The sequence below is a fragment of the Nycticebus coucang genome, chromosome 6, assembly GCF_027406575.1.
Source record: "Nycticebus coucang isolate mNycCou1 chromosome 6, mNycCou1.pri, whole genome shotgun sequence".
NCBI lineage: Eukaryota > Metazoa > Chordata > Mammalia > Primates > Lorisidae > Nycticebus > Nycticebus coucang.
In genome coordinates this window covers 59,920,809-59,944,258 of record NC_069785.1, presented here as the reverse complement: position 1 = coordinate 59,944,258, position 23,450 = coordinate 59,920,809, and the positions used below count along the sequence as shown (strand labels likewise).

At 40.4% G+C, this 23,450-nt stretch overlaps 1 protein-coding gene across 1 annotated transcript; it reads right to left on the bottom strand.

Annotated features, from left to right (window-relative positions):
- Positions 1 to 241: 241 nt before the first annotated feature.
- On the bottom strand, positions 242 to 8,850 carry POLR2M (RNA polymerase II subunit M). Its single transcript, XM_053594290.1, has 4 exons — positions 8,432 to 8,850; positions 6,102 to 6,749; positions 2,411 to 2,615; positions 242 to 628 (listed from the first exon to the last, which is right to left on the bottom strand). The coding sequence occupies exons 1-4, from the start codon at positions 8,542 to 8,544 to the stop codon at positions 482 to 484; spliced, it is 1,113 nt and encodes a 370-aa protein (XP_053450265.1). The 5' UTR covers positions 8,545 to 8,850; the 3' UTR covers positions 242 to 481.
- Positions 8,851 to 23,450: the final 14,600 nt, after the last annotated feature.

The window sequence follows — 23,450 nt, the reverse complement described above, 5'->3', positions numbered from 1 at the left end:
TAAACATGCCTACAATTCTTTAGACTGTTCGCTCCATTACCCAGAAAAGGAGAGAACTAGGTCTTCCTAATTCATTTTAAATACCCAGGACAACTAAGTTGTATTTAAATGAAAGATATGTAATAAATGCTATTTAGTAGAGGTAAGAATAAGGAAAAAGCAAAGTTATATCTTTCATTTGGCTTAAAGAAAAAAGTATGCTCTTCTATATGCTAAAATATCAGACCAACACATGACATTCTGCAAAATTTTAATACAATGTGGTTAAACACAATATTCAAATATTAAACTTTTCAAGCACATGAAAGACATCTTTTGAAAGACAAACTGGGCTTCTTTAACAGCCTCTACTTTGGTAATTTTAGAAAATTCTTTCCCTCAAAAATGTCTGACACTGATCTTGATACCTGTTAAGAAAGTCTGATGTAAGATAATGACACCTTAGAGTTGGTGGTATGGGAGGTAATTCCAACACCCATCTTCAGAATTCGTCATCAGAGGAGTGACCATCAGCTTCATCTCTTACTTCTCGGTATTTCCCTGCCGACTCCCCTTCTGGATTGTAACTATGCATTTTAATATTCAGTCTTTCAGATAATTTTTGTGCTGCGAGCTTCGCTTGCATCTCCTTCAAAACAAAAGCAAAGCAACAAGACATTCACATCACTTCCTTACAATTTTTCAATGAAATGTTTTTCAAACAGAATCAGAAACGGGCACAACACCTACTTAGCCACCGAATGCTCTCTTTGGTAATGCAAATCTGATGGCTGTGCTCCACCCACCACAAATACAACAGGGCAATGCTTCCGAGAGCTACCAGCCCACTACAGTTGTAGTTACTCACTTCCATTAATAAACACTGCACGAAAATGTCCTCTGTAAAAGAAACTGAGTAATCAGCTTAGCACTTCAACAGTTATAAACACATATGCATTAAATATGTGGGCACATGCACGTATACAAACACACACACATCATAATTTGACCTATCAAATGTCAAGTCATCACTGCCATACTGACTTCTCTGGCAGAACTTTCTTTCCCAAATTAAATCATGGCTTCTACTCTTGAGAGATGTATTTCAATGGCAGAATGAAAATCAAGAAATTAACACCAAAAAGCTGACTATTTCTCTCCAAGTCCTACATAAATTAGTATCCAAGAAAAAGTCCAAGTAAATTTGAGACACTGGCGATGTGCTTATGTACACCCAATGACTTTATCACCAACTGACAGCAGATGGGACTGCGTATTCCTGATTTGTGTGTTTTAGAACTTCTTGATATTCCTCCCCTCAGGGCATGAATAGGAGTAAGTGGGAACTATTACTCTGCCAAGAAAACCAATTTCACGCTGACGGGTTTAACTCAATCTAAAAATTTCTTAGGACAGGTATTTAAGATCCCAGAGACAATTTAGAAAACACTTGTTAATGCTATCACCATAACTATGCAGTAATTTTAGTGCCCTGAAAGGAAGAAAAACAGCTCTTAAAAAATGAATGCCTTGAAAATGCCAACCCATGCCAATTGTACTTTTATAAAAAGCCAAGGCAGATGAACACTCTCCTTTGATACTAGGTGGTGCACAGTACCTACCTAAAATCTAGCTAAGCAATATCTGGGAAGTGAGACAGGATGCTATTGTCCTGGAGGCTCAAATTATTACTATCCAAGTATTATCTATCCTCTGCTACTTACGCTATAGTCCTCACAATTATTTTCACCCAAACTGTTATTCGGTATATAAACTCTCAACATCCATGTTTAAAGTTCTATGCAAAACACATGCATCTCTAAAGAAAGTGCTATTTAAAATTAAGTTACCAAAAGTAGAAAATTCTTCTCTCTTCACATGGGCCTGCCAGACGATGCTTTGAAGCGCAGTGTCTCATTGTCTGCTGGCAAAACAACACTGCTCTCCTACCCGCTCTATCCCCTCCCCAGTATTGCAGGAGATGGAAGCCTGGGAATTATATTTCCCTGATTCTCACAGCAGAGCTGTGGGTTAGATGCCATTACTGAGAATGGTTTGAAGCTTTTTGCTTCATGGTTTTACAAGGTGGAAGAAAGAAAAACAGTGCTACTGCTATCCTAACAGGAGCAGGCAGATTCGTGAGCTTTAAGAAGTGAAATTCTGCAGTTGTTTCCCCATGTTTCCTGGCAAATCACCACTTTGATGTTGCAGGCACCTGTGATTATATCCAGCTGTTTCTCACAGTTCTAGCAACTTTGTGACTCTCTGGAAACTCATGACGCAGGCGTGAGAGCTAATGGCATTAGCTGACCATTTCTATAGCACCTAATTCCTTCTATTAAATCCCTTCCTCCTTCAACTACATGGAGTAAATTCTGACTTATATAAGCAGCATCCAACATACAAATACCCAAATTAATACTCTAAATACCTCATAATTCTGTTGCTGCTGTTTCTGCAGTGCCAAAGATTCTTCTATGGAGAGCAGCTGGGCGGGCATATGATGAAGTGGCAGAAGCCGAGCTGCAGTGATGTCATCAAGATGCTGCTTATCCCTGCGCCTCCGCTCTTCTGAGGAAATAGGAGACCCTCTCCTCTGACAGTGACTAGATGAATCACTGTGTTGGGAAGGTAATCTGAAGGAGAGAAAATTTGTGGTATACAATCAGACTTTCTTTTTATAGACACATTTAATAACATTCACACACACAAACAGCCAAGGTAATAGCAGTTTACCAATATTCACTGCTCTGATGGGGGGGGGGGGTGTGACTTTTCCTTCCCTCTTCAAATCTTACACTTGAACTAAGCTATTTTTCATTTATTCATTCACAGAATACTTGCAAAGGGGCATACTATCCAGTAAAGAAAAATAAAATACAAACATGGAGTTTCAGTGCACTATAGTATTACAGGTATTAGGACATACATCTTTACCCAATTCACTGGAATGTAAAGGAAATGGCCAGTTCTAGTGGAAGATAGGAAGGTTATCAGAAAAGTTTCAAAGTAAAATTTGAACACTTTTGGAATAGCAGGTACTCACCACGTTAATGAAGGGAAGAGGACATCTCAGCACAGGGAGTGCAGCAACATGGCCACAGCACACAGGAAGTATAGAAAGTGGGGAGTACAGAAAGGCAACCAGAGAGAATGCCAGGCAGTAGGCTGGGCCCAAACCACAATGCAAAGTTCTAGGTAAGAGGTTCAGATTTGCATCTTACAAATTTCCCTCTGGCAGCAGTGGAGAGGATGGATTGGTAGTTAAGACCAGAGCCAGGAAGAGTCCACAGTTATAGCCCAAGAGAAAGATGAGAGCCTCCACTCTGGCTGGAGAGGGGATGAAGAATGATTACAGAAAAAAAAAGATAAGGGAAATATATTACATAGGTCTTCATGGTAAGCAGATATTAAGATGAGAGAAAAGGAAAATAACTTGGGGTAAAAACAAGGAGGTGGTAGCATGATTAGGGAATATACAGGAGACCATTAGGTAGGGAAGAAACAGGGAGTTCCACCCTGTACATGATGAAGCTAAGGTGCCACAGAACGCCCAAGGGATCAAGTTTCATAGCTAACTGGCTTTGTAGACCTAAAGTTCTAGGAAGACAGAGACTACAGGTGAATAGGGGGCCCTCTAGCATCCAGGCAGTATATGAAGCCAGGAAGTGGCCAAAAGAACAGAAAAAGGGGCAGTGCCTGTGGCTCAAAGGAGTAAGGCGCTGGCCCTATATGCCGGAGGTGGCAGGTTCAAACCCAGCCCCGGCCAAAAACTGCAAAAAAAAAAAAGAACAGAAAAAGAGACAAGGACACTACTTCATCCCACTTCCAACCTCCAAGCCACTTCTCAGCCTCTGAATGTATATGGCCTGTGATCTCCTCAGGGCCCAGCCTTTCCTGATGTCCTCTAACTGCTCAGGAGGTTCCTTCTCTTAAACTTCCTAACTCTTGGTGCCCTTGTGCCTGTTCCATTATCTTTCTCCCAAAACCAGCTAGACCAAAACAGAACTGGGGTCATCATATTCTTTGTTGTATTTATTGCCCAAAATGTCTTCCTGTAAGTAGAGATACCTCATTGCATACAAGATGAGAGATTACTTGATGAAATTAATGTAGTATAATCTCGATTTTTCTACACTGTAGACACAAAATGTTTTGAGGTTAAGAAAAAAAATGAATGGTGGGGTAGAGTTAAATTAAGTCTCTAACTCCACCACCCCAAAAAAATCAGCATGTTTAGGCATTTTTAACTAAACAATTTTCCTAAGAAAGGCAGTACAGTAGAGGTTTGATTTTTTATGTGATGATGTGATATTACATCCTTGTAAATACAGTATAGGAAAGTACCAGTTACCGGATAGGAATGGTGCCATTTGTTATAAGTAATTCTTTTCCCTTCAAAAAGCTTTTTTTTTTGGAAATCTCTGAAACAAAACTATGGCAAGAATTAGAAGCAAGATTTTTGCCCGTCCTTCTCGAATCTGTTTTCAGGTTTTTTAAACCTCCTCTCAGCTCCCTTTCCTCTGAAATTGACATAATTACAAAGTCTAACTTTTTTCCAAGTATATAAACCTTTAGTCCTCATCTAGATCTTAACTCTTCGAGGTGCACAATCTTTACTACACTGTGTACCTGATGGTTACATATAGTGAACATCTAAATATTTTTTTGTGGGTAGTCCATTAGCTTCTGCAATTGTTTTTGCCTTAGTTTATAGACTTACCAAAGGGGCTCTGAAAAAGTCATAATAAATTTTCTCTCCAAATTTGTGTTTATTATGAAATATTAGCTAAGCATCCTGAAATTTAATACTCTCCCATCCGCTACATAAAACCTTTTCAGGTCAGGCACAGTGGCTCACATGTGTAATCCCAGTACTTTGGGAGGCTGAGGCAAGGAGGATTGCTTTGGGCCAGGAATTCAAGATCAGCCTGGTTAACAAGCAAGACCCTGTCTCTACAAAAAATAAAAAAAATCAGCTGGGCATGGTGACTGCGCCTATACTCTCAGCTACTTGGAGCTTGAACCCAAGAATTCAAGATTGTAGTGAGCTAGGATCACAATTACTGCACTCCAATCTGAGCAACACAACAAGATTCTGTCTCTACCCAAAAAATAAAATAAAATAAAAACCAATTATTTGGTTTCAAAACTAAAGTAGCATTTTTCAACATGAATCTTCCACTCCAGCCACGCTGGTCTCACTGTTTCCACAACATTTTCAAACTACAAGTACTTCTCAAGCATTCTCCTATAATTTTGAGTTTAACAAATAGTTTCTGGCAGGGTGAGGTGGCTCATTCCTGTAATTCTAGTACTCTGGGAAGCCAAGGTGGGTGACTGCCTAATCTCAGGAGTTCAAGACCAGTCTGAGCAAGAAGGAGACCCCATCTCTAATAATAATAGAAAACAAACAAAACTAGCCAAGCATTGTAGCAGGTACCTATAGCCCCAGCTATTCAGGAGGCTGAGACAAACGGATCACTTGAGCCTAGGAGTTTGAAGTTGCTGTGAGCTATGAAGCCATTGCACTCAACAGAGTGAAATTGTCTCAAAAAACATACACATAGGCTCAACACCCGTAGCAGTGGTTACGGCGCCAGCCACATACACCGAAGGAGGCAGGTTGAAACCCGACCTGGGCCAGCTAACCAACAATGAGGCAGCACCTATGGTTTAGTGAGTAGGGCACGGGTACCGTATCAAGGATGGCGGGTTCAAATCTTGCCCCCGGCTAAACTGCAACAAAAAATATCCAGGCGCTGTGCCGGGCACCTGTAATCCCAGTTACGGGGGAGGCTGAGGCAAGAGAATCACCTAAGCCCAAGAGGTGGAAGCTGTGACACCACAATACTCTACCAAAGGCAAAAAAGTGAAACTCTGTCTTTAAAAAATAAAAAATGACAACTGCAAGAAAAAGCAGCCGGGAGTTGTGGCAGGTGCCTGTAGTCCCAGCTACTTGGGAGGCTGAGGCAAGAGAATCACTTAAGCCCAAGAGTTTGAGGTTGCTGTGAGCTATGATGCTATGGCACTCTACAGAGGGTGACATAGTGAGACTCTGTCTCAAAACACACACACAAAAAATAAGTTTCTGTTATAGCCTTGTTTCTAAGGATACTTACATATTGGTTTTAAATTTATGTGGTGAGGGCACTGGGTTTCTGGCTCGCATTTCTAGCACTTCCATGTAGTGAGGTTTCTTCTGAGTCCTACTACAAAGACCTGTCAATTTTTCAACACTCGAGTTTTCTTCAGAGTGGTGTTCACCTTGGTCTTCAATTGTGATCCTTTGAAACCTATCAATAAACAGGTTGTCAGAGCTGCTGGAGTTATCTTCTGCTTGACTTGAAACACAATGCTGAGGGAAATGCTCACTAGCTGCAGATGAAGAAGATGCCCTGGCTGTGTTCCTGGAAGCTGGACACTCATTCACTGCACCCTCAGCCTCTGGAGTCTCTTCATCGCCTCTGTGAGTAGGATGTCCAAATCCCTGTTTCTGTGAGGTTGTTTGAGATGACTTGATGTTATCTACAGAAGAACTGCCAGGAACTAACGATGAAGTATCAAGTATCTGGTCAGAATTCTGGGCCCTATCTGTATTCACATCAACTTCTGCAATTGCTTTTTGCCTTAGCTTACAGTCTACACTAATGGGATGAAACAGTTCGCTTTTTCCTCTAACCTCTTCACGTTCTGCAATGGCAGCTTTCAATTTGGCAACAGAGTCTAAGATCTTTTTACCTTTGTCGGGCAATTTGCAAATGAATTTTCTGTCAAATGGAAAAGAACATGTATACATTACAGACACATTTTAAAACTTGAGACATAACATTTAAAATCTAAATCATTATTTTGAAAGGGAGAAAAGCTATTTTTTTAAGTCAAAAAACCTTACTTGTAATGGTCCCCAAACAGGAATGAAACAAGACAATCATTATCCAAATACCCCCCCAAAACGAGAGGATGCGAAAGAATAGGGAATATTTGCTTCATTTAACTTATCTAATTAGAATTTAAGAAAAAATATTTTAAGCAAATAATCAGACAAAAACATTCAAAAAAATAATCAGTTTTTAAAGTGTGATCTCCCAGACCTTGGGCAGTGGAGGAATGATGAAGGACAAAACTGTTTTCATAATGATACTAAGGTGTTATTAGCCATTTTCCTCTCATTTTTCTCACAGTGGAGTTTTCCAGAGGCTAATGATATGTGGTGACATCACTGCTCTGAAACAGAAGATGTGCCTGAGTATGCTTGTGTTTTTAATTAAAGACTTCTCAGTTGTTTTGCACATGAATCAATGATCACTGGACTATACACATAAAACAAAAGCTCTTTGGTATGCTTCGTAATTCTTACAGAGTATAAAAGGGTCCTGAGATCAAAAAGTTAATTTGCTGCTAGAAATTAAAAACTCAGTCTCATAAAGTCAAATCACCTGTCTCTACTAGGAACCCAAGTAATTATCTGTCCCTTTTGCTGGGTGTGACAAAAGTTCCTCTTTTCTTTAGCTATACAATAGATGGAGAAAAAGAAAAGGTTACATCTTAGGTTCTCTAATCTTTCTGACATTATATTCATTTCCACAATTTCAACTATTAACTCTCTTCAATTCCCAGCCCTCTCCTCTCTCTTGAGCCTCATGACCATTTCTCCAGCATTAAGTATTCAGTTTTAACTAACTTAATGTCTGTCCTGCTCAACTCAGCACACCCTAAATAAAAATCAAACTCAGATCTATTCCTCTCTTCGGATTTTCTTACTTTTGTTAGTGTTTCTCCATAAGGAATGGAAACTTTAGCCGTCTCTGTCGACTACATATTCAAATTATATTAGGCTTGACGAAGTTTTCCCAATCCCATAGTCACCTTACTAGTTCACTTTCTTAACAACTCCCTGTTGGAAACCTCTCTGGAAATATCCTCCTACTGTCCTCTGCCTTTTATTTCTCACTGCACAAAGCTGCCAAAGCTGCCTTAAAAAAATAATCACTCGTATCACATCGCTCTGCGAAAATCCATGAAGTCTGCCATCTGAACTAGAGTTTAACTTTCTCAGCCTAATAAACTCTATATCCTACTCTTCCCATTCCCTACAGTTCTTTTAAGAATAGGATCAAGAAATGAAGTTGACAATTTGTTTTAGCCTGGGGAAGGAGGGACAAAAAAAATTAGGAGAACAGAGTCTCGCTTCACGGGTAAATAAACCAAGGAGGAGCTACTGTCTCCCTGGAACGCTAAGCTGCTGTTCAATACACGGGCCCCCATCACAGGCGGTACGTCCGCGCCTGGCCAGGCGGAGGCGAGGCTTGGCGGCCGCAGGCTGGCCACTAGCCCACAGGACTAAGGCAAGGTCACAGTCCAGGGACGGGAACGCAGTGGGGTAAGGGAGAGCGTCCCAGGGGGCACGAAACCAAGGAGCCAGGAGGTGACTTGGCGGACCCCAGCTTACTCGTTGCGCAAAAGTCTCTCCTGGCGCTTCAACATCTCCTGCAGCTCCGCCAAACTCCGCAGCCCCAAGTCCTCGGGAGCTTGGGGCTCGAAGCCGCGGGGCAGCAAGGACATTCTGCGGAGGCTGAGGCTGGCGAGGCGGCGGGCACTCGGCTTCCTCCCCAGGCCCCGCCTCTAGCGCCGAATCCGCGGCCGGCGGTGACTCCGAGCCTCGAGCGGGAGTCGCCATTTTCCCGGAAGAACGCGTCTTCTTCGAACCGAATCGGGCTTTATCGAAACGCCGGAAACAAACGCGGGCAGGGAGAAGGGGCCGTCGGGAAGAGCGCGAAGGGGCGGAAATTGCGTGTGACGTCAGCGCCTCGGCGGGGCGTGCGCGGCGTGTGGGTTGGTGGGTTTCTCGGCTGTTCGTCTGTTTATATAAAAAGCATTGCGTGCTGCTGTGACCTTCCCCAACGGCGTATGTTAGTAAACAAACACGGAGTTTACCGGTGGTGGAAGGAGGCGGACATTAATAAAACAACATAATAGTAAGATAGGGATGGGTACCCGGGAAGGCGTCTCTGCGAAGCGAAATTTAAGTTGGAATCTAAGGACGACTTAGCCATTAGTGAGGTAGGGGAGAATGCGGGATAGGATTTGGGAGACCCTGGCTTAAGTGTGGTGCCAGCTCAGTGAAGTCCTGGAATGTTAGGAGTTGGGAGGTTCCTTACGGAACATCAGCTTTTTTTACTGGGGTTCTATGGCATTTGGAACAGGACTTCACTGACTTGCAACATTGTGTCTGCCATTGCAGAACATTGCTTCTGGCTTCTGCCTATTCGTTGCCTTCGCACGCCTCCCAAGTCGGAGCAATGCACACACCACCACCACCCCACACGCGAAACACATCCAGAGACCCATATGAGAGGCGATGGTGAGGTGGTAGGTGAGAACCTGTCTTTTACACAGCAATTCCCTATTTTGCCTATAGAAAAACAGAGGCACGAAAACTGAGGTGAATATTCCAAGGGGACAAAACTAGTGACAGCTCCAGATTTCAACCACAGATGACCAACCGCTTTTCCACCACATCAATTTGAAAATATCTTTCTTCACTTTAGACCTACATCTAAATGTATAAAATTGTTGAAAAGACTTTTGTTCCTGGCTATTAAGAAGAGGAAAGCAATGTAATAGGCAGCAACTACCAGAGCTGCATCGCAATAGAATAGGAAGCATTCAAAAATCACAACAGATAACACTAGGGAGGTTTGAAGTCCCCCATAACCTCCAACACCGCCCCCCACCCCCGGTGTTTTTATATAGAAAATTGAAGTTTTCTCAACTCCTAAGTAATTCAGGTGGGTGGTTCTCCTTGGCAAGCTTCCTCATCCTACCTCTAGTCCCCAGCTGGGGAGGCCTTTATTTGCCTCACTGTCTTGAACACCCATCTGCAGAACCTAGGCCACTGGTGCCCTCAAGGCAAGGATTTCTTTCTTTCAAGCCTCAGAATTTTGCCCCGTAGCAGGTGCAATCAGCAGAATCTCCTCTCATAAATTTTTTCTCCACCATTCCCTAATATTTCTTTCTTTTAAGGATATAAAAATCTTAAGTTTTTACATTAATCATAATTACTGTGAAGGCATTTTCAATACTTTGGGATAGAATCTTTTATAAAATATAGCTTGGGGCTTCAAGGTATCATAATACAAATCTTAATTTCTGTCCCCACCCAGGCATAAACTGTCTAGTTTTGTCAGTAACCAGGAGGTGTGGCAAGTGGAAAAACATCACCTACAACAAAAGCAGGCTACTTGCACTTCAGAATGAACAAAAGCAAAGTTTTTGTTCATCAGATAAATAAATTTGTCCATCAAATAAATAAAAGGTCAGTGTCTAGAGTACATGTTTTTCAGCAGTATCTAGGGGAAAGAATATAAAATGGAGAAATTTAACAATGGAGAAATAAAGAGAGAAACAGTGAGTACTACAGGTTTTACCTGCTTGCAGCTGAGAATAACCCTTGAGAAGAAATGGAACCCACAAACCACAGACAGAGCTATTCCCTGCTAAAGAATTCAAGTTGCATGTCAAAGAGCCTATCTGTTATAAAAATGAATCTAGACCAGTGTTTTGGGGGTTTTATTTGCATTTTTCAATGCTCATTGAAAAATAAAAATAATAACTGAATCACTTTTCTAATGGTACTGGGATTAATCCACTGAATATTGCCCTGAAAGTAAGCGACTAATGAACTTGGCTAGGTTTGAGAGGAAGAAAATTTCAAAACAAAAAATTGAAAGGAAAATTTCATCAGTCACATGAAGTGCTGCCAAAGTGACTTATAGTCATCCCATTGCCACGAAGCTATACAAGAACATTGAACATGTTTAAAAATAAAACTTGGGAGTTATTTGCCCCTACAGAATTGAGAATAACAGTTAACAATCAATTACAAAAATTGATAAACATTAAACTTTAAAACTTCCAGGCTGCTCTCCTCTGTTTACTTACACCGGTTGTCAGTGTTGGGGTATGAATGGCCACAAAACTGGCCATGATACCGCAAGCCGACCAAAATTGCAGCAACAATATGTCCCATTCTACACCTTCTTCTTACTACATGATCCTATCAAAAAATGGGCACTTTCATTGAATCTGGGCACTCTGATGACTAAAGCAAGAGTGATTTTTCTGGTCTAGAGGAGTAAAGGTACAACTTTTGCCTAATTTTCTGAGGTGCTTATCCTTAAAACTCAGTCACCAAGCTATGAAAAAGCCTGAGATTGTGTAGGTATTTTGGCTGGTACCCAAGCTGAAGTATCAGCCCATAGGCAGCATCAACCACCAGACATGTAAGTGATCAAATCTTTGGATAATTTCAGCCCCCAATTGAGTCACTTTTAGCCTTCAAAACTTGTAAACTGAGGCCCCAGACGTTATAGATCAGAGATACCCTCACTGTGCCTTTTCTGAATTCCTCACATACAGAATTTGGGACATAATAAAATGGTGGTTGTTTTATACCATTAGGTTTGAAATGGTTTATTAAACAGCAGTAGTAACAGGAATATTTTCCACCGTTAATCTATCCACCTATGCTCTAGATCCCATCTGTTCTTGCCTTCTTGGAGATATTTGTTTGTTCAATAAATATTTATTGAGTACCTATCATATGCAAAACGCTATCCTAGGCTTTAAAGATTTACCAATGAATAAGACACATTTTCTGCCCCATTGAAACTTATACTCTATCAGATAGTACTCAGTGCCACATAGAGAATTAATAGTTCGGTGTAATAGGGAGTGACTAGAAGACTATGTTGATGGGGTGTTAGAAGTTGGTTTTTCTGAGGAAGTAATTTATAAGCTAAGATCTTAATGACAAGAAATGATCAACCATGGGAAAATCTGATGAAAAACATCCCAAGCAAAGGGAAGAGAAAATAGTCAGGGCTTAATGGAGAAGGAGTACAGCATGTTCAGAAATGTGAGTATCATAGACTGGGGCTAAATCCCCCAGGGCTTTGTAGACCAGCTCATGGAGTTTGGATTTTATTCTAAGAGCAATGGGCAGCCATGTGTGGTAGGCGGCCCAAGTGTTTCCACTCTAATGTAATCCCCTCCCATTGAATTTAATCTGGGTTTATGGACTCACTTCTAATAAAAAGAATATGACAGAATGATGGGGCATCACTTCCAAGATGAGATTATAAAATATTTGAACAGACATTTCATCAAAGAAGATACATAGATTTTAAAAAGTGCATGAAAAGGTGATCAATGTTATTAACCATTAGGAAAATACAGATTAAAAACACAATGAGATACTACTATATGCCTATAGGACTACATGAACTTAGAAAGGCTGACCATATAAAGTGCTGGAAACGATGTGGAGCAATTGGAAATCTTACACACTGCTAACGGGAGTTAACAGGAAAAATAGTATAACCACTGTGGAAAACAGTTCCTTAAAATCTACCATTCAATCCAGCCATTCTGCTGCTAGGTGTTTACTCAAGAGAAATGAAAGCATATATCCATATAATGGCTGGTACATAAATGTTTGTAGCAGCTTTATTTGTAATAGCTAAAAACTGGACATAACCCAGTGCCCATTAATAGTTAAATGGATAAACACATTGCAGTATAGCCACACAGTTGAATACTACAGTATGCAACAACTCTGGTGAAACTCAATTATACTGAAAAAGAAGCCAGGAAAAAAGGTGAACTATACGATTCCATTTATATAAAATTGCAAAACAATACAAACTAATCTGTAGTAGCAGAAAGCAGATTAGCTATTATCTAATAATGTGAAGTGGAAGGGAGAAGTTGGGGGAAGGATGACAAAGGGGCAGGAGGAAACATTTGGGAGTAATGGAGATACTACCTTGGTTGTGGCAATGGTTCTGTGGATGTATTCATTGATAAAACTTATCACATTGTACACTTTAAATATGTCCAATGTATAGCACGTCAATCATACCCCCAATGAAGAAGTTAAAAGTTCCCCTCTACCTTCCATTTACCCTTTTATTACAAAAATAAGCTTCCTAACAGAATTGTTTACAGTCTCTGACTCCATTTCTTCACCATTCCTGCTAGTGCCATCAACCTCTCATGGCTGTCAAGTTCAAAGAACACATTTCAGTACTCCCCCTTCTCACAGCATCTGACCCTACTGACCACTTTTCTCCTTTTGAAAACTCCCTGGTACTATCTCTCCAGGCTTTTTAGCATGTGAGTCTTTTGGGGCTAGAACTCAGGTCAAGGTAAAGGCTTTACTTACCATTTGGAAGTCCCAAATGTCTCTCAGGTTCAACTTGTCCAGAATTGAACTTGTATTTCCCTCCCTACAATCCACTCTGCCTTCCTTAAATTCCCACTTTTTTTTTTTTTTTGAAGTTTTTGGCTGGGGCTGGGTTTGAACCCACCACCTCTAGTATTTGGGGCCAGCACCCTACTCCTTTGAGCCACAGGCACTGCCCAAATTCCCACTCTTTATATAGCATTACCATCTACCTTATTGCCCAAGGCAGAAAGTCAGAATTCAGTCCTGGCTATTCTTTTCTTCTCAGCCCAAACAGTCATGAATGCCCACAGCAGAAACACCTTCTGTGTCTTTCCCCTCTCTGCATACTCTTCCTCCATCACCTCCCTGTGTGTCCATGGTCACTGCCATTGCCATTGTCCAAGCCCTTGAGTAGAACTATTGCAATAGCCTCAAAAATGATCTATGTACAGCCTAATCTGTTTTTTTCCTCTAATTTGCTAATGGGTAGCTTTTTTTCCTTTAAGATATTTAATTTTGTTTCCTTCACTTGGATGACTGATGTGGAAAACATCAATGTCAGTGTAAAGACTAAAAGTGTTCAGTACCACACTTGGGCCTCTCAGTGCAGAGATGGCCCTGCCCCAATATGGGAAGGCCTGGAGAGCAGGGATGGGGGTGCTGCAGGGACACACAGAGCATGCCCAGGCTCTACAGCTAGACTACCTACACTGACACGGGCCAAGTGCCAGAGAACTTGGGCAGTAGAACCAGGATTAGTGGGGAGTTAGTACCAAGGAGAATTTAAAAGAGAGGATAGCTAGAGAATTGGACCACACAAGGTCACTGGGAGTAATGATCACCAGCAAGGGAGCTAAACAGCATTATTCTTTTAGAAAAATCAAGACTTAATTGATGACCAGACTTTAGGGTTAGCGAGTTGACTGAGGAGAGAGAAAGCTAGCTTTTGCTTCCCCCCATATATGCCTGTCCTTTACACTTTACTAATTTCATACAATCATCACAGCAAGTAGACCACAGAATATAGAACTCTAAAATCAACCCATGCATATGTGGAAACTTGGTATTTGTAAGAATTGAGATTTAAGATTAGCAAGGAAAGAGTGAGTTTTCATAACTATAATGCTAGGGAGATTTGTTGTCCATCTGGCGAAAAAAGTGGTTTTCTACTTCCAACACATGAGAATTACAGGAGAAGTAATAAACTACTGTTAAAAAAAAAAAAGGTTTACAGAAAATATTTCAATGATCACAAGTTTCGGAAGGATTCCCTAAGGCACACATTATTATCGCAATAGGAAATAATTTGTAAATTCAAGTACAATAAGACAAAAACTACCATACAAAAGGGAGAAAGCTACTATGTTCTACAGTCAGCAAAGAAGCACCCAGAGTATAAAAAGAATCCTCACAAATCAGTAAGCAAAACAGGCCAACAGAAAAAAAGGGAGACTACACACATTTCACAGAAGAGGAAACTGGAAAAGCCAAGAAACGTGTATTTTTTTAAAAATCCCCAACTTCAGAGAAATGCAAAGTAAACCAAAAATCTTAAAAATCTAAAAACCTTCTGATTGGGGAAACAGGAACTCATGTATTGCAGAATGGAGAGTGAATTGGCAGAAAGTCTCTGGAAAGGAATCCAGCCAAAAATCTAGTAGATGTGAAGCTGTGCCCACCTTACAATCCAACATACAGCCACTATGTATGTCGCCTTAAAGAAGTTCTGTACATAATGCTAAAGAAGGCTCCTGTCAGAACATTCACTGCTGCAATGGTTGCAGTAAGTAGTGAAAAGGAGAACTACATCAATTTAAATGAAAGAACTCCATTTACAGATTTCAATAGTTTTATCTCCACAATTTAAAGTTAAGTGAAAAAACAAGTTGCAGAACAATATTGTTTCATATAAATGACATGCAAAATAATTTCTATGCATTTCTTTTAGGTCAGATGTATTGAGGTATAATTTGTATACAGTCAAAATTCACCCTGTTCAGGGTACAAGTGTGAGTTTTGACAATGCACACAGTTCTGTGATAGTACAGTCACAGTTCTGTCATTCCCAAAATTTCCATATTATATACATGGAATCACATAGCATTCTTTTGAGTCTGGTTTTTTTCACTTTGCATAATGGTTTTGGGATTCATGTGTGCCACTCTCTATCAGAAGTTTATCCTTTTTATTGCTAAATGGTGTTATATTCTATCAATATTGCATTGTATGAGTTTGTTTATGCATATACCAGTCGAAGGATATTTGGATTGTTTTTAGTTACCAGTGATTATGAATCAAGTCATTATATAAATTTGTGTATGAGTTTTTGTATGAACGTTAAGTTTTCATTTCTCTCAAGAGTGGCATTAGTTGAGTTGCACGGCACATGAATGTTTAACTTCATAACAAACTGCCGAATTGTTTACTAAGTTTCTGTACCATTTTGCACTCCCCCAGCATGGTCTGAGAATTCCAGTTTTCGCACATCCTAATGAGGCCCTTGTTCTGTTTGTTTTGTTTTGTTTTTCATTTTAGTCATGAGCCTTGTTGCCCAACAGCTCCAGCTCAGACATTTTAAAAGAATTACAGAACTTGCACCAAACATTTTTTTGTCTGAAAAGGAATGTGGAGGACATTTACTCCATGAACAAGTGACATAATCCACAAGAGTGCAAGGGGCGTGGGTGGGAAGGGACGGGATGGGAACCAAGGATCAGAAACGCTTGCAAGAATGAAGCAAATTCTATTTTCTGCCATGATTTTTCTTTGAAGCATCCAACTGGGAATGATGAGTTTTCTAACAAACCAAAACACCTGCCTTAGCTAATGAAAAATTAACTAAGAACGGTACACCCAACACTTTATTGAACAATAATGCTGATATCTGTGTACCATTTTACCAAACCTTCCCTTCCAGTCAGTACCCCAAACTGCTTCCTCTGAGTTTACAGGGGAAGAGACAAGAGCTCGGATCTCTGGACTCTCCCCGCTGCCCTGTGTGCCCCTCAGCTTAGAGCCCCACAGACAAACGGCAGGAGCCTGGCCAGCCAGGGGCAAGGAAGAGAACAAAAAACGGGAATTGGGGATGAGAAAAACAGTGAAAAAAGGAAAGAGAAACGAACTAATAAAGAGGGAAACAAAAAAGTAGAAGGGGCGAAAGAGGAATAAAATTTCTTTGCACAGAAATCAGAAACATCAAGTTCCAAACGTCCTTAGAAATTCACAAATAGGTACCTTATTTCCCTTCCAGCTCTAACATTCTATTATTCTACAAAATGTCACATTTCTGCCCTTTATATTTCACCGTGATCTCACAGCAACAAAAGATTTTCCCCAGCTTCAAGAGTTTAACTTGTAAGTGCATGCACTCCACACTCAAAGTAAATTCTTGCATTAGTTATCCAAATTGTTTAAAACAAGGAACCAAATTTTCAGCTCCTATCTCCCTTTTTATCAGCAAATAGTAATTTAAGGCTATTTGCTGGGACTATGGTTCCCGGATGACAGACAGTGGCCTATTAAAATTAATCCTGACAGAAGATCCTGGCTGCTTTCTCCAAGCCCATCTAGGCCATTGGTTTATGAACAGGATGAACAGACAGCCCATCCCTGAGGGTTTGAGGGAGGAAGCACGTTAAAATGGCCGCCTACGTCTTTGTTTGCTCAGCTGCTTGGAAAAACTAGGGCTAAGGGAAATGGGATTAATCAAGGGGGCAGTTGCCCACAGGAAAAAAAATACAAAGACTCTGGTGAGAAAATCTCAGGTTCAAGTTGGAGGAAGAGAACTCTTTCCTCTTCAGACCTTTACGTGGTGAAGTGTTGTTTAGTGATGGACATCCCGTTTCAGGCCACTACTGTGTTTTATGATTTTGATAGTGTGGGAAGACATAAAATGTCTGGTTATCTGAAATTTCCTGTAATTTTAATTAGCAAATGTAATAATGATTGTTGATTTGACATTTGACCAATTATGACTGAACAACAAACTTGTGCAAAAATTTTTTTATATGAATCAAGTTGCAAACAAGAATAAAAGATCCTTAAAAGAGTACACATACTGATCGTTTGACACAGACTATACAGACATCGTATCTAAGGCCCCTCCTCCCAGTTTAGGATATAAAATCTTAGACAAGATTTAGAATACCTCCTTTTTCCTTGACTTATTTTGCTCCCCTTTGACACAGGAGCTGAAATTACACCAATAAGATGATTTGGTTAATAAGGATCTTTCTTTGAGACCATAGATATTTCTAGAAAGATTGTGGTCTATGGGTCATTTACATATGAGCATGAATTAGTTCCAAGTGGTTTTCTCATAAAAACCTGGCTGAGGGAATGAGTTACACACAAAAAAGTGGAATTTGATTAAAAATGAAAGGAAGAAAATAGAATTTTGAGCTATCTTAGAAGGACAAACCAGACAGAATATTATGGTAGTGAGTTAAGGGACCTCATCTCCAGGATTTGGATAATATGTAGATAGAAAGGAAAGTAGGAAGATGTCAAAACCAAACTTTGCTTAGAATTGGTTCAGATTCCATGCTGGAGGGCAGAGTGTTCTACAACTAAATAGGCTTCATCTAAGATTTTTTTATAAAACATACAGAACCTTGCAAATCCTAAGTCTGGCTACAAAAATTACTTACTCCATAAAATATAATCAGATAAACTATGTTTATGCTTCCTTTGTGCTTGAGGAAAGACAGTTTGTGTATATATTTATGAGAAAACAGAAAAGTAAGAGAGGCAATTTGCAAAGTCACTGTAGGATGAGATCTCATCATGTCCTCTCACCAAGGAGGGAGTTGTCCCTTTAGTGAAAAGAAAGAAGAATCGGGTGTCCACTACAGTGTCAGCTCACCACTCCAAAGCTCTTAGTCTTTGGAGTCTGATGTCTGCCTTTGAGGTTATTACGTAAAGAACTGTGGATCATTAGCAGGCTTGATCTGGCCAAAATCACGTATCTGGTCAACACTGATTTATGTCTTGTGTGAAAAGAACACAGCTCTGAAAAGCATCAACTAGGGGGAGAAAGAGAAGAGGAAGAAAGGATGCCCATGAAATATATATACTCGAGAGAATTATTAAATCTTTCTTGATTTTCTTCCCCCAAATTGGAAGGCAAAAATAGTCAAGCACAGTATATAGGACAACAAAGGTAATCCAGATGAGAGAATGAAGGTGGTGGTATAAAATTTGTCAGTCCTCAACTATGCTTTTAGGGGAGTGGATATAGGTACCATTAACTTCATGGCATGTCAATTAACTTCTCTGGGCCTTCCTTTCCTCTTGTTTAAAATGAGAGTATTAAACCAGACAAACTCCAAGATGCCTTCCAACACTTAAATTATATAATTCTAGGATGATTAATGTTATGATACATTCTTTGGCAACATCTGCAACTTTTTAAGCTCATAAATGTTGAGAAGAAATATTTGGTATGCAGTCAAACTGGGAAGCAGGTAGCTCCCTTTAAATAAATATTCCTCCAACAGTGATGAAGTTTTGGGTTTATCAACCTTCACGGACTCCCTTAGTTGCCCATATCTTATGGGACTGGTTAATGTTTTCAATCACCTAGAATTCCTGGGCTTACTTTAAGTTTTATATCTAATGGATGACAGCTCTGAGCAATTTAAGATTGTTCATAGGGTTAAAAAAGTGGAATCATAAAAATAGTAGAAGACAAGCAAACTATAATGAATGATCTGAGAAGAACATCACTTTAAGCAGACTGAAGAAAAAGTCAGTTCGAAGGAATAAATATTTTCTTTATAATACTCTTTAAAAATATACTAGATAATGAGAATCAAGGGTTGCAAATTCCAGGGCTTTGGCCATATCCAGTCTATAGATGGACTTATTTGGCACTATGTTATTTTTAAAAATTATGAATTTGAGTGACTTTAGGATGAGCATGTAGTTATAGTCTCCCCAACCCCCACCAGGCACCTACCCACATTATCCCAACTTTTCCACTATTGGGCAAACTTCCTGGGTACCAGGGCATTTGAGTTTGAGCATGGGAGGCAAATATAAATATTGATTTAAAAAAAAAATTAGCCCAGGCAGCACCTGTGGCTCAAAGGAGTAGGGTGCCGGCCCATATACCAGAGATGGTGGGTTTAAACCCAGCCCCGGACCAAAAAAAAAAAAAAAAAAAAAATTTAGCTCAACTCTTTTCTCTCCTGAGAGGCTATAATTAATACCAGGGAAACTTCCTAGTAAAAGATAATGCAGGGAAGTGTCCCTTTTAACTCTAAATCTCAAAATTTTTCTTTAGTCTTTTTGTGTTTTAAGAATTCTGAATGGGCCAGGCACAGTGGCTCACATTTGTAATTCTAGCACTCTGGGAGCCAACGCGGGTAGATCACCTGAGTTGGTTTGAAACCAGCCTGAGCCAGAGCAAGACCTTACCTCTAAAAAATAGCTGGCCATTGTGATGGGCGCCTGTAGTCCCAGCTACTCAGGAGGCTGAGGCAAGAGTACTGCTTGAGCCCAAGAGTTTGAAGTTGCTGTAAGCTGTGACACCACAGCACTCAATGGAGGGTAATAAAGTAAGACTCTGTCTCAGAAAAAAAAAATAAAAAAAGAATTCTGAATGGTTGTCAGATAATTCATGGAATTAATATTCTTACAGAGTATCAACTTCATCAAGATTACAATATTTTTTAGAGTCAAGAGTAAAAATCAGATTTTAATTCAATTTCTACCTTAGCAGACCCATCTACAAGGATTCAGTCTTTTCAGTTTCCTTGCTTTATAGTCACACTAATAAGTGCTCTAGTCAAAGGATATAATCCTGCCATTTTGAATAATTCCTAAAGAATTGTTTACTACAATCTCAAACAACATACAGGCACTGTTCACAGAACTTAATTAAACATGTTTTCTATAACAAAAGTCATTTTTCAAAGCTCAAGGGAAATTATGAATCTTTATGATTACCATAGAAATAGTAACATCTTCACAACTACGTTTGACACTCTAAATTTCATATGGGGATTCTATAATAAAAATAGATCAACTTTGAGTCAACCCCTCCCCAAAATGTTTAGATAAATTTGGGGGTTCCATATCTTATTTTAAGGTTGGGCTACCAAGTGACCAGTTAAGTTTTTTTCAGTCTGAGTGTGCTTTGTTTAGAAGGTGGCAAATTAAGAGGAAAGGGGAGAATTAAAATATTTGCAAGATGTCATTAATCTCCAGCAAGAGCATACCGTTGTTTTCTTACTCCCCCCTTCCCTTCATTTCAGAAGTAATCCAGCTTTCTGTTATTTGGCTCAGAAAAGTCTTAAATCTGTAACAAGAGAGTAACTTCCTGTTCTCAAGAGTATGGCTGCCAAAGAAAACATTTACAAGAAAAGTCCCAGGGCCAAAAAATTGCCTACTAATTATTTCTCGACCCCCCTCCCACCCCTGATTCAGGAAGGTGAATCCTGTAAACTCTTTGTTAAAACCTGAAGAATTAAGAGAAAACCCTCAACAACCGTTTGCCATGTATTTATATTTTATTATATTCGAATTACATCAGTTTTATGGCCCTTGGGCACAAATGAATGTTTCTTATAATATTTTGTTCGGAATTCCACAAAGATTATACTATACCTTTATCAAAATACATTACAGAAGATTTTGCTGGTACTTTCCAACTGAGGAAGAGGAAAGCAGCCCCTGATTTCCAAAAGCTGACCTAGTGCTTACTGACCAGGAGTCCTCAGGGCTGCTCCGAGCTGGCCTGACACGGCAAGGTCATGACGTTATCCTTGGTAGTCTGTCCATTTAATGCAATCCCAATCCAAATCCCAACCATCCTTTTGTAGACATCAGCAGATTTGTAAAATTCATATAGAAATGCAAAGGACCTAGACTAGCCAAAACGACTTTGAAAAAGAAAAAAAAAATAGGAGAGCATATACAACCTGACTGCATGGGCTACCCTAACACTATAGCCATCAAGACAGCATGGTATTGGTTTCAAGACAGGCAACTCAATAAATATAACAGTAGAGAGAGTGTAGAAATAGATTTGTTCATACATGACCAATTGATTTTCAACAAAGGTCCAAAAGCAATTCAGTGGAAAATAGGTAGTCTTTTCAAAAAATGGTGCTAAAACAATTGTATATCCATATGTAAAAAACAAAACACTATATACTTCACACCCTAAATTAGCTAATCCTGCCTAACAAATTACCCTAAACTTTAGCAGCAGTCTCCCTCCAGTCTCTTTGCCTCTGGCTTCTCTTTATAGAAATGCATCTTTAGTTTCCCTTTTGGGCCTTTCCTTCCCTGACAAAGTCAGATAGATTATTCTCAAATTCACATATAAGGAAAAGGACATGCAGTTTATGTGGTCTCCTATTCATCCAGCCACATTTCCCCCAACCTATTTTTCTAGTGCACCATCCTGTTCCCTGCTATTCATTCAATGCAATACATATACTAGTATTCACTAATATTCTGTGTCTCATAAGAGGAATTCCTTGGGTTGGCAAATATCCTTGGTGTAATACCCCCTTCCAGGAATTACTAGTAATATTAACAGATATCAGTTATTGGCATGTCTCTGATGCAATGCTGGGAAACACGTATCCCTGCTATCAGGGGATCTGCACAGCACTCTAATGCAGGGGGGTGTAATGCCATTTACTTTACAGGCAAAGCTGCACACTGTGTGTGGAGACTCAGAGCACTGCAGTGACCTGACCAGTGTGATTCGTGGCCGACCTGGGACCGGCCAGGCCTCCCACCTGTGTTCTAAAGTCAGATCAGTCTGGGTGGTTTTGTACAACTGGCACATCTCTTTGAGTTGCAATTTCCTCATCTACAAAATGGTGATACTATGAGTAACATCTTCCGGGCAGGGCTGTTGTAAAGGCTCCGTGGATGCATGCTGCATCCAGCTTGGTACCCCTGGTCTCCTCCGCTTCCTGCCACCGCCTGCCAGGCTCTCTCTGGAATACTTTTCAGTTGTAGATTTCTTCTTGCTCACCAAGGCTGGGAATGGATTTTCCCTAAAGATTAGGGGTGTCCCTGTCCCTGAGGAGCTTATGTCACTGGAGAGACAGGACATGGATGTGATGATCAGTAGTGAGAAGTAAGAATAAAGAGGGACAAAATTCAGTGCTGCTGGGATTCAGAGATGGGAAAAATCAGGAGGAGCAGGGCTGATGGGAAAGATGTTGGAGAGCATGAGGGTCTTGAGGCGCACACTTTCATCTTCCCAGCACCTGGTACGTGCTGGTTGAACTGAACTGAGCCTCTGAGTCTGGGTGTCAGCTCATGAATAGCACCATCAATGTGTCCTGAGCCAGGGCAGGAAGGAATCCAACCCTTCCTCTCACCCCCACTCCTTGCCCTGGTGACCTCTCTAGAGTTCCTGGAGCAGGCAAATGGCCTTCACAGGGGAGGAGGTGGGTGCTCAGAGCAACATGTGGACCCACTCAGGGCTCATCGTTGGTGGACATACCCTCCAGGCGCTTCTGAAAAGCTGGTCCTCTCCCCAAGGCTATCCCTGAAATATGGTCAAACCCATCTCAGTGGCTTGAGTTTTTTCTGTCTCCACAACTGGCTCTTGATCTTGGCTCACAGAGCATCAGGTCCTCCATGAGGCCTGGATCCTTAGGGACACTTGCTCCATCCTGTTTCCTGTCAGCTGTCCAGGCACCTCTGGGCCCTAGTGACACCTCCAGGCCGCCAGCACACACCTGCATGTTTCTTGAGCTCTGGTTTCTGAAAGCAATACCCCATAGGAACTTTTTTCACTGCCTGTCTCGGGGGAGGTCTGCCTAAATCAAGCGACTTTATGCACTCCACTTCTCATTTCCCATGTTGGCAAAGGTGTCAAAAAAGACATTCTCAGCCTGACAGAGAGTTTCAACAAATACAGATTTCCACGGGCCAAATTGGACTAATATGCAGCAACTAGTATGCACACATTAGTTGCATAACTTCTGACCTGGAAATACCTTTTCCAGGAATTTATTCTGAGAAAACAATTAAGGAAATATACAAAGATGTGTGCACAAGATGGTTCATCAGAGGATTGCTTTAGAAAGAGTAAAGACAACCTCTACCTCCACAATTCCAACATTAGGTGATATGTTGAGTAAATTACAGTATTATCAAAACAATAGAAGCCAATTAACAATTCAGTGTTATAGATTATATAGTACGTGTATGTGTGCATATATGTAATGATCTGATATATAAAATAATCTTTATATATTCACAT